Below are 12,180 nucleotides of genomic sequence, written 5' to 3'. Positions count from 1 at the left end.
TGCAGGGGTAGGCCATTCTGCCCTTCGAGCCTGCACCACCATTCAATATGATCATGGCTGATCATCTTTAATCAGTATCCTGTTCCTGCCTTATCTCCATAACCCTTGATTCCACTATCTTTGAGCTCTATCCAACTCTTTCTTAAATGAATCCAGAGATTGGGCCTCCACTGCCCTCTGGGGCAGAGTATTCCACACAGCCACCACTCTCTGGGTGAAGAAGTTTCTCCTCATCTCTGTCCTAAATGGTCTATCCCGTATTTTTAAGCTGTGTCCTCTGGTTCGGCACTCACCCATCAGCGGAAACATGTTTCCTGCCCCCAGAGTGTCCAATCCTTTAATAATCTTATATGTCTCAATCAGATCCCCTCTCAGTCTTCTAAACTCAAGGGTATACAAACCCAGTCGCTCCAGTTGTTCAGCGTAAGGTAGTCCCGCCATTCCAGGAATTGACCTCGTGAACCTACGCGGCACTCCCTCAATAGCCAGAATGTCTTTCCTCAAATTTGGAGACTAGAACTGCATACAGAACTCCAGGTGTGGTCTCCAGCTACAGAAGAACCTCTTTGCTTCTATACTCAATCCCTCGTGTTATAAAGGCCAGCATGCTATTAGCCTTGTTAGTTTGATGTGGATTAGTGTGAGGTGATCCACTTTGGACGGAGTAATTGGAATGCAAGGTACTGGGCTAATGGTAAGATTCTTGGGAGTGCAGATGAGCAGAGAGATCTCGGTCACAGATCCCTGAAAGTTGCCACCCAGATTGACAGGGTTGTTAAGAAGGCAGACAGTGTTTTGGCATTTATTAATAGAGGGATTGAGTTCCGGAACCAGGAGGTTACGCTGCAGCTGTACAAAGCTCTGGTACGGCCACACTTGGAGTATTGTGTACAGTTCTGGTCACCACATTATAAGAAGGATGTAGCAGCTTTGGAAAGGGTGCAGAGGAGATTTACTAGGATGTTACCTGGTATGGAAGGAATGTCTTACGAGGAAAAGCTGAGGGCCTTGAGGCTGTTCTCATTAGAGAGAAGAAGGTTGAGAGGTGACTTAATAGAGACATATAAGGTAATCAGAGGGTTAGATAGGGTGGACAGGGAGAGCCTTTTTCCAAGTATGGGAAAGGCAAACACGAGGGGACACAACTTTAAAATGAGGGGAGATAGGTATAAGACAGATGTCAGAGGTAGTTTCTTTACTCAGAGAGTAGTAAGGGTATGGAATGCTTTGCCCGCCATGGTAGTAGATTTGCCAAGTTTAAGTACATTTAAGTCATCATTGGACAGGCATATGGACGTACATGGAATAGTGTAGGTGGAATGGGCTTCAGATTAGTATGACAGGGCGGCGCAACATCGAGGGCCGAAGGGCATGTACTGCGCTGTAATGTTCTATGTTCTCTATGTTCTATGTTTTCAAGGGAATGTAAGGAGTTTATAGATCGATAAAGTGAGTGGGCAAAAATCTGGCAACTAGAGTATAATATGGAAAATGTGCTGTTGGTCACTTTGGCAGGAAGAATAAAGAAACGAAGTATTACCTGAGCAGAGACCAATTGCAGTATTCTGAGCTGCAGAGCGATGTATGTGTTCTACTGCACAGCAAATAATTAAGGTAGCTAGTGGAAATACTGTCTTATTTTGAGAAAGAAATTGAATAATAACCTTCAGCTATAGAGGGCATTGGTAAGACAACATCTCTAATTCTTTGTGCAATTTTGGTTTCCTTATTTAAGAAAAGATGTAAATATGTTAGAGAGAGTTCAAAAGGGTTGATTGATACCTTAATTGAGCAGGTTGTCTTATGAGTAAAAGTTAGATTAAAACTGGCTTGTTCCCACTGGAGTTTAGAAGAGTGAGGAGTGATTTGATTGAAGTATATAAGATTCTGAATGGTCTCAACAAGGTGGATTTGGAGAGAACACAAGCAGATCAGTCGTGATCGTACTTATTGACGGAACAGACTCAAAGGCCCAATGGCCTTCTCTGCTCCTAATTTGTATGTTCCTCTGTTCATAAAACACACGTACATAAATCTAAATGTAAAATCCAAATTGTCTTATCTGCTAACATGATAAGTCAGAGCTTATGTACTGATGTGTCAATGTTTGCAGACACATATTGCAGTATGCATTAGTCTGATACTGTATCAAATGATAATGTAAACTGATTTTACAGCCAATGATTTGCAAATTATAAACTGATTATCATCAAAAATTAATTAAGATATTTTTTCCAAATGGCATCATAAAATATATTTGATTTGAGGAGTTCCTGCTGCCTCATTTTATTCATCAGGCAGTTGAGGGTACGATAACAAGATAATATCACTATCACATTGGTCACTAAAGATGATCCGGAGACAATGAAAACTGGGTAGATTAGCCTTGCTACAAATTCTGCTTTGCGGTAAAATTGATGCCAGAGAAACACAGAAAGGTGTTATCTTCCTTTGAATTTTATCCCTCCCTGTCCCTTTCCTCATCCTCATCATGTCAAACATTTATTCAGTTCGAGCTAATAGGGTGCACCGGGTTAGACTTGCATCCTCTCAGTTTTTAACCTCATTCTGACACTGAAATAAATAAGATATATTGTCCTCTAATTTCAGTGTGTTTTTGTAGAAAAATACATTTTTATTTTATTTGTGTACTTCTAAACTGCACCAAATAAATCCTCCTTGTTTATTGATATTCTGCCTGACTAAAATTAATTTTTTTCTGATTTGTCATTAAGCTATTCCTCAACCGAATGGACATCCAGGAAAACCCCAGAAAGCACTGAATCCAGTCAGTCCTGCATTTCCTGAATCCTGGAAAAATGCACAGGTAAGCAAAGTGAAAATTGAAGTAAGATGGGGTATTATTTCTGTGAAATCTTTAGCAACTAGTAAATGTATGAACTTTCCCCAAATGTTTGACTATCGTGTCTCCTGTATCACAGATACTAGTTTATGTTTAGCTGGCTGGATTAGCTACAATAGGATAGAGTCAGTTCTGGTATAACGCAATAGCTCCATTCTTGTGCGATCTCATGTTATAGGAAAGTCGCATAATAGCCGCGCCATTTAAACTAATGGGGCCAGATCACGTCATGGCCAATATATGTAAGGAAAGTTCGCATTCTACAAGTAATGGTCTAAGTTTTTCAATCAAGTGCATTAAAGCCAATTCAGGTTGAAAAACCGCGTGTTATAGCAGAACCAACTGTACAATATAAAAGATTTCTCAGAAGCTAACTTTACTCCTTGCTACTTTATAGAGTCATAGAGTCGTAGAGATGTACAGCACAGAAACAGACCCTTCGGCCCAACTCGCCCATGATGACTAGATATCCTAAACTAATCTAGTGCCATTTGCCAGCACTTGGCCTACATCATTGCAAACCCATCCTATTCATATACACATCCAAATGCCTTTAAAATGTTATAATCAACCCAGCATCTACCACTTCCTCTGGCAGTTCATTCCACGCATGCACCACCCTCTGCATGAAAACGTTGCCTCTTAGGGTCCCTTTCCCCTCTCATCCTAAACCTATGCCCTCTAATTCTGGATTCCCCCACCCCATGAAAAATACCTTATCTATTTACCCTATCAATGCCCCTCATGATTTTATAAACCTCTACAAGGTCACCCCTCAGCCTCCGACGCTCCAGAGAAAACAGCCCTAGCCTATTCAACCTCTCCCTCTTGCTCAAATCCTCCAACCCTGGCAACATCCTTGTAAATCTTCTCTGGACCCTTTTAAGTTTCACAACATCCTTCCTATAGGAAGGAGACCAGAATTGCACACAACATTCCAAAAGTAGCCTAACCAATGATCTGTACAGTCGCAACATGACCTCCCAACACCTGTACTCAATGTTCTGACCAATAAAGGAAAGCATACCAAATGTTTTCTTCACTATCCTATCTACCTGTGACACCACTTTCAAGAAACTATGAACCTGCACTCCAAGGTCTCTTTGTTCAGCAACATTCCCCAGGACCTACCATTAAGTGCATAAGTCCTGCTAAGATTTGCCTTTCCAAAATGCAGCACCTCATATTTATCTAAATTAAATTCCATCTGCTACTCCTTGGCCCATTGACCCATCTGATCAAGATCCTGTTGTACTCTGAGGTAATCTTCTTTGCTGTCCACTACAGCTCCAAATTTGGTGTCATCTGCAAACTTGCTAACTATGCCTCTTATGTTGACATCCAAATCATTTATATAAATGATGAAAAGCAGTGGACCCAGCACTGATCCTTGTGGCACACCACTGGTCACAGGCCTCCAGTCTGAAATGCAAACCTCCATTACCACTCTCTGTCTTTTACTTTCGAGCCAATTCTGCATCCAAGAGGCTAGTTCTCCCTGTATTACATGTGATCTAACCTTGCTAACCAGTCTCCCATGAGGAACCTTGCTGAAGTCCGTATAGATTACAGCTGAAAATGTGTTGCTGGAAAAGCGCAACAGGTCAGGCAGCATCCAAGGAGCAGGAGAATTGACATTTTGGGCATGAGCCCTTCTTCAGGAATGATGAAAGTGTGCCAAGCAGGCTAAGATAAAAGGTAGGGAGGAGGGATTTGGGGGAGGGGCGTTGGAAATGCGATAGGTGGAAGGAGGTTAAGGTGAGGGTGATAAGGTGAGGGTGATAGGCCAGAGTGGGGGTGGGGGCGGAGAGGTCAGGAAGAAGATTGCCGGTTAGGAAGGTGCTGCTGAGTTTGAGGGTTGGGACTGAGACAAGGTGGGGGCAGGGAAAATGAGGAAACTGGAGAAATCTGAGTTCATCTCTTGTGGTTGGACGGTTCCTAGGCGGAAGATGAGGCGCTCTTCCTCCAGCTGTCGTGTTGCTAAGGTCTGGCGATGGAGGAGTCCAAGGACCTGCATGTCCGTAGTGGAGTGGGAGGGGGAGTTGAAGTGTTGAGCCACGGGGTGGTTGGGTTGGTTGGTCCGGGTGTCCCAGAGGTGTTCTCTGAAACATTCCGCAAGTAGGCAGCCTATCTCCCCAATATTGAGGAGGCCACATTGGGTGCAGCGGATGCAGTAAATGATGTGTGTGGATGTGCAGGTGAATTTGTGGCGGACATGGAAGGATCTCTTGGGGCCTTGGAGGGAAGTAAGGGGGGAGGTGTGGGTGCAAGTTTTGCATTTCTTGCGGGAATTGGGAATATGGGATGGTGTTTTTACAGGGGGCAGGGTGGGAGGAAGTAGGTAGCTGTAGGAGTCGGTTGGTTTATAGTAAATGTTCGTGTTGATTCAGTCGCCCGAGATAGAAATGGAGAGGTCTAGGGACGGAGGGAGGGAGGAGCCTGATCTAGGGAGAGGAGGGCGGAGTCTGATAGGATTGACTTCTTTCCTCACTATCTCCCTGTGTCCCAACATTCCCCGCGCCCCACCTTTCTAGTTTAAATCTTTCCAAGCAGCTCCAGCAAATCTCCTTGCCAGTATATTAGTCCCCTTCCAATTCACGTGCAATCCATTCTTCTTGTACAGATCACTTCTACCCCAGAAGTGATTCCAATGATCCAAAAATGTGAATTCTTCTCCCATACACCAGCTCCTCAGCCATGCATTCATCTGCTCTATCCTCCTATTGCTACCCTCACTAGCCCGTAGGACCGGGATTAATCCAGATATTACTGCTTTCGAGGACCTCCTTTTTAAATTCCTGCCTAACTCTCTATATTCTCCCTTCAGAATCTCATCCTTTTCCCTTCCTATGTCATTGGTTCCAACGTGTACAATGACCTCCTGCTGGTCCCTCTCCCCCTTGAGAACGTTCTGCACAGTCTTTGAGATATCCTTGATCCTGGCACTAGAGAGACAACACACCATTCTGATTTTTTGCTGCTGGCCACAGAAACATTGGTCTGTGCATTGGAAAGCGAGTCCCCTAACACAATTGACCTCTTGGAACCCAACGTACCCCTCGTTGCATTAGAGCCAGTCTCAATACCGGAAACTTGGCTGTTCATGCTATATTCGCCTGAGGATCCTTCATCCCCTTTATTTTCCAAAACAGCATACTTGTTTGAAATGAGGATAGCCACAGAAGACTCCTGCACTACCTGCCTACCTTACATTTCCTGGAGTTAACCCATCTACCTGACTGTATCTGCGACTTTTCTCCCTTCCTATAACTGCCATCCATCACACCTCCTTGCTCTTGTAAATTCCTCATTCCCTCTAACTGTCACTCCAACCGATTTATTCGATCTGATAGGATTTGCAACCAATGGCATTTATTGCAGATATAATCCTCAGTAACACTAAATCTCTCCTTAAATTCCCACATCCGACAAGAAGAGCATATCACTCTACTAAGGGACATTTTTGCTTCTTTTAATCTGTAGACCCAGAAAATTGCACCATCTTATTCCTCTACAAAACATTGCTCCAGGTTAACTTAATACTTATGGCTTATATTTTTAAGTTTAATCAAGAGACATATCTCAATAAAACATATAATTAAGAAAGAACCCACTCTACACACTACTGTAGACTTACAGCAAGGCCACACTTAAAACTATTCACTTTACTATTTCTGTGCTGTGACCTTTCCCAAACAGGTTCCTCTAAGATTAGTTGTGAATTTCACTGTTTGTTAATTTTCCCAGACGCACTCCGATGTCCAGTGACACATGAATTCAAACAGCAAAGGCAGCAACTGTGCAGGTTGACCTGCTGTGTCAGTTAACAGTGTAGGTTAGTCTGATGAGATCAGTAAAATGTGGGCAGTAACTGGAAATATTAACCAACAAAAACAAGGAAGATTCAGTGCTTGTAACATGAATATTCTTTTTTTAATACGGATCGACATATTAACATTTATTTTCAATTCGAAGGAGAAGACAACTTATAAAACTGATATCAACTTGCCACCGCCACCTCCTCACCTTGGTTATCAAGAATCCTCGCAGGTTGAAGAAGAGGAGCTACCACCTCCACCTCCATCCTTTGAACCTCCCCCTCCACTTTTTCAGCCTCCTCAAGAGCCAGCCATGCAAAAGCCAGGACCTCCTGCACCACCCACCCGTCACTTCCCATCTACAACATCTGCAGTACCGCCTCCTACTGCAATCAAGCGGAAAAATTCAGGTGCAACTAGCCAACTGAAGCCAAATGCACACATTGCAGAGTTACCTCCTCCCCCTCCAGATCCAGAAAATTTTCCAGAACCACCACCTGATTTTCTGCCACCTCCTCCTCCGTGCTTCAACAACAATTCTGGGGAAGCGCCACCGCCACCACCTCCTCCTCCGCCTTTTGCTTCTAATCCCACTATCAGTGCTGTGAAAAAGCCAGTTGTGCCAAAGAGGGGTGAGAATACGACAGTGACCTCCACCAACAGACCTGGAGGAGGTGGTTCCTCAGACAAGCCAGACCTTATGTCAGATCTCATGAAGGCCCTACAGAAGAAAAGAGCTGCACTAAATGAATAAGCACAGGCAACTGAATCAAAGATTTGTGTCCATAGGTACTTTACAGTTTATGTGACACTAAACCATTTACCAAAAACAGCTTGAATAGACTCATACTGGCAAGTAGTCTGATCTGGACCAGTAAAGAAGCAGTATTTGAACACAGTTGGTCAGGCATCTACAGGTGTGGAAAGAAGCAATATATTGCAAGTGTTACATTATCAAAGAGAATATTGATGTTCATACGGCGGATGTTAATTTTTCCATAACTGTACATAGGCATTTTTTAGTGTGGTTTTACAAGTGTATTCATGTTTCTTAACAGTGAATTTAAGTTTCTTTTGATGGCTAATGTGATGTGGCATTGATCTAGAGAGACCAGGAAACCTGTACTGTTTTCCATGAATTTGGGTAGCCCAATGTCAAAGTCATTCAATATGATCTCCATATTAGAGGGATATGAAACAGCCAAAGCTTCCACTACTGGTTGCCTTCTCACTGCAAAATAGGTATGTTCAGAGATACCCAAAAATAAAGTATCAATCTGACAAAGCTTATGTGTCAAACTGCGGAAAGAGCAATTGATACATAGAATTTAGCAATTCCACAACCGCCAGATCAGATCTGAGCTCTACCGCCCATCATATCCAGCAATGAACAGTGGTAGACAATTAAACAACTAACACCAGGGGAGGCTCAGAAATAGTCACAACAGTGAGGGAGCCCAGCACATTAGTTCCACAGATAATGCTGAACACTCACAATAATCTTCAACCAAAAATGTTGAGTGGAATACCCATCCTGGCCTCTGCCAAAGGTCCCAGCATCACAGCTTCTAGTCTTCAGCCAATTCAATGTACTTCGTGTGATATCAAGAAATGGCTGAGATACAAGACACTGCAAAGACTTTGGGACCTGACAACATTCCAGAATAGTACTAAAGATTTGTACTCCAGAATTTGCAGTGCCCCTAGCCAAGCTGTCCCAGTAGTTACAACACTGGCATTTACCCAATAATGTGCAATGTATGTTCTGTACACAAATGTAGGATGAATTCAACACTGCCAATTATTTGCCCCATCAGTCCACCCTCAATCATCAGTAAAGTGATTGAAGGAGTCATCGAAAGTGCGAGTAAGCAACAGCACTTGCAAAGGAGTAACCTGCTCACTGATGTTCAGTTTGCCTTATTGGTTCAAACATGGACAAACGAGCTACATTCCAGAAGTGAAGTGAGTGTGACTGCCCTTGACATCAATGCCGCATTTGTCCAAATGTGGCATCAGTTATTCCCACCAAAACTGAAGTCAATGGAAATCGAGGAGAAACTGTCCACTGGTTGCATCCAGGCTGAGCACAAAGGAAGATGATTGTAGCTGTTGAAAGCCAATCACCTCATCCCAAGATACCTCTATAGTAGTTCCTCAGAGGAGTGTTTGAGGCTCAACCATCTTCAACTGCTTCATCGATGACTTTCTCTTCATCATAAGTTCAGAAGTGAGGATATCACCAAAAATTGCACGACATTCAGCACCATTCCCAACTCCTCAAATACTGAAGCAGTCCACATTGAAATGCAGCAAGACCTAACTTAGGCTGTTGTGGGATCGTGTTCAAATAATGACGGAAATCGGTGAGTGGCAAAAATAGCCTCTTTTTCAGAATCCGCAGTAGCACAGTTTGAGGCAGCGATGGAATCACAAAGTACAGTTCTTACAGTAGCCTCTTTATAGACTTAAAAATCACACAACACCAGGTTAGAGTCCAACAGTTTAATTGGAACCACACTAGCTTTCGGAGCTTCGCTCCTCACTATCACATGATGAAGGAGAGATGCTCCGAAAGCTAGTGTGCTTCCAATTAAACCTGTTGGACTATAACCTGCTATTGTGTGATTTTTAACTTTGTACACCCCAGTCCAACACCGGCATCTCCAAATCATGACTCTTTATAGATAGTTCTTAAAATTCTAGCACTATAGTGTTACATAGTTTTATCTACTTACACAAAGAAAGTTTGTATGACATTTGTCCGGGGATAGTGAGGACTGCAGATGCTGAAATGTCAGAGTTGATAAAATGTGGAGCTGGAAAAAGCACAGCAGGTCAAGCAGCATCAGAGGACCAGGAGAGTCGACATTTTGTGCAGGACGCTTAATATGCATTTAACAGATATGTACTAGTTGAAGGAACAGTTTGATGTTCTGTAACTAATCAGGTCCCTGATAATGAGTCCTACCCGAAATGTTCGACATTCTTGCTCCTCTGATGCTGCTTGACCTGCTGTGCTTTAAAATCAACGAGGTAAAAACAATGACTGCAGATGCTGGAAACCAGATTCTGGATCAGTGGTGCTGGAAGAGCACAGCAATTCAGGCAGCATCTGAGGAGCAGTAAAATCGACATTTCAGGCAAAGGCCCTTCATCAGGAATAAAGGCAGAGAGCCTGAAGTGTGGAGAGATAAATGACCTGGGAGTTGCAGTGGGAGAGAGACTCCCTGAGATTCTGCTGTGCTTTATCCAGCTCCACATTTTATCAAATCTATCCTGGGGAAGCAGGAGTTGTTTAAACATTTGTTACGTGCTGGCTGTTATTCCTGATGGGCTTAGAGCGTCTGTCTGGTCTGAGCTTGCATAATTAAGAGGTGTTAGTCCTTTTTTTTAAGATAGTAAATGTCAGTAAAAATACTAAACCTATAAGATTTAAATATGTTAGAAATTATACATGTGCTTAATAAAAGCATAAAGGATATTAAATTGATTACTGCAGCTGGGTCGTGAGATTTTATTTTCTATTACCAGTTTTGACATTTATTCATGCAGTTTCACAGAAGCACCATTTTGATCCTAAGTTTCTTAAAAGGGATAGAGGCCCTACTTAATATGTATTTAACAGGGACGTACTAGTTGAGAAAACTGTTTGATGTTCTGTAACTATTTAGGTCCCAAGAGATGGTTGCTAAGGGTAATTAATATTATAATCTTGCCATAATTTCTGGTGAGTCATGGAGACACGACGGAGGGCTGGCATTGTACTGATTCGGTTACTCTCTTGACACTTATTCAGGGGTAGATTTTAATATAGAAATAGGTCTAAACACTGCTTACAGCATGGGGTTGATAAGAATTGAAAGTGTGAAGAAACAGTAATGGGTTGGAAGGGATGTTTTAATTTAATCTCTCTTATAATAGTAAAATGTACTACAAAAATGCATTTTTATGCATGAATAAATGAAAATGCAATATACTAAACATAACAAGTTGGTGAGTGAGTTAGTACAGAGTTACAAATGAATGAATGGGAACGCAGTATTAACAAGTATAGAACGCTTGTGAGCGGATTAGTAAAGAGATCTATAATACAATACCTCACACTGTTAAGTAGCAAGTATCATGGCACACAAGTACCAACCCCATTGAGAGAAAATCTTAATGATCCTTGACATTCAATAGCATTACCATCCCTTAATCATCACCATCAACATCCCGGGGTTCATCAATCACCAAACAATGAACAGGATCAGTCACATAAATGTTTGGCTACAATGGCAGATGAAAGGCTAAAGATTTTGTGGTGAGTTACTAACGCCTGTCTCCCTAAAGCCTGTCCATCATCTACAAAGAACAGAGTTAGGGAGTATGATGAATACTCCCCACTTCTCTGCTGTGTTCTTCTAATTTTTTTCCTGGCTGTGCCAGCCTCCAAATCCCATGTGCAGCAGTGACTTCCAGACTTGGAACCTTGGAGCAGCTGTGCGAGTGGGAACCACAAAGCTTAGAGGGAACGTTATTTGCCTGTCAGTTCAACTCAAGGAAAACTAAAGCTCGATACTATTCAGGGCGAAGCAGGCATTTGCAGTCCATTCAACATTCAGTCATTTTACTATTGACAAATAGTGGCAGCTGCAGGCACCATCTAAAAGATGTACTTAAGTAGCTCACTGAGGTTCCTTCAACATCTCTTTCCAAATCGGCAATTGCTACCACCAAAAAGGATAAGAGAAACATAGGAACACCACCACTTGTAAGTTCATCTCCAAGTAACACACCATTCTGATCTGGAAATATATTGCCATTCCTTCAGTGTCATCATGTCAAAAATCACTCCCCAACAGCACTATGGATATTCCTACACCGCATGGACTACAGCAATTGATGAAGACTGCTCATCACGTTCTCCAGAGCAATTAAGGATGGCCTAATCAATGATGCCCAGATAACATGCATGAATAAGAAGAAGAGAATGCAGAATCATTCCTCCCCTTTGATTAAATAGCTCATGCCTCATGTAAACTCACATAAAAAATGGCTATTTGGACTAATTATCAAAAGGGCTTCTTGGATGTTTGGAACTAGTTTCTTCATTATGTTCAGTTTAGTTTAAAAATATTACATAACAATTAAACCAACCACAAAACATGAATTTAGAACTGTTAGTTTCCATTCCTTTCTAGTGAACAGTGTCAATTGAAAATAAGGCTAAGGTTATTTTTAAACAAATAAAGGAGCTGGATCAAGACATGCCAATTTACTGTCAACTGAAGTTTGGCTCATTTATTAATGATTAGATTCAACTCATTAAATCAAGTCTTCACTGTTTCATTATTAAACCAATCATTATTGTGAAGGTAAGTTCGCCACAGTCCCACCGAACCATAAGGTTGCTTGCTGATTAGACACTGATAACTGGTTGTGACTTAACCTGAGGGTCACCACACTGCAGGCAAGAGGAGAGGTTAAGAAGGAATGTCATTCCTAGTAGCTTAG

General features: G+C 42.2%; 1 protein-coding gene across 1 annotated transcript in view; it reads left to right on the top strand.

Annotated features, from left to right (window-relative positions):
- Positions 1 to 9,738, top strand: part of LOC122550067 (amyloid beta (A4) precursor protein-binding, family B, member 1 interacting protein) — a 108,864-nt gene extending 99,126 nt beyond the window's left edge. The window contains exons 12-13 of the mRNA XM_043690561.1: positions 2,736 to 2,827; positions 6,839 to 9,738. Coding sequence (XP_043546496.1) covers positions 2,736 to 2,827; positions 6,839 to 7,435 — 689 coding nt within the window. The 3' untranslated portion in view covers positions 7,436 to 9,738. The remainder of the gene's footprint in view (positions 1 to 2,735; positions 2,828 to 6,838) is intronic.
- The last annotated feature ends 2,442 nt before the right edge of the window (positions 9,739 to 12,180 follow it).

This window comes from Chiloscyllium plagiosum, chromosome 5, assembly GCF_004010195.1.
Source record: "Chiloscyllium plagiosum isolate BGI_BamShark_2017 chromosome 5, ASM401019v2, whole genome shotgun sequence".
Lineage (NCBI taxonomy): Eukaryota > Metazoa > Chordata > Chondrichthyes > Orectolobiformes > Hemiscylliidae > Chiloscyllium > Chiloscyllium plagiosum.
The sequence above is the reverse complement of the archived record's forward strand: the minus strand, read 5'-3'. Positions and strand labels throughout refer to the sequence as shown.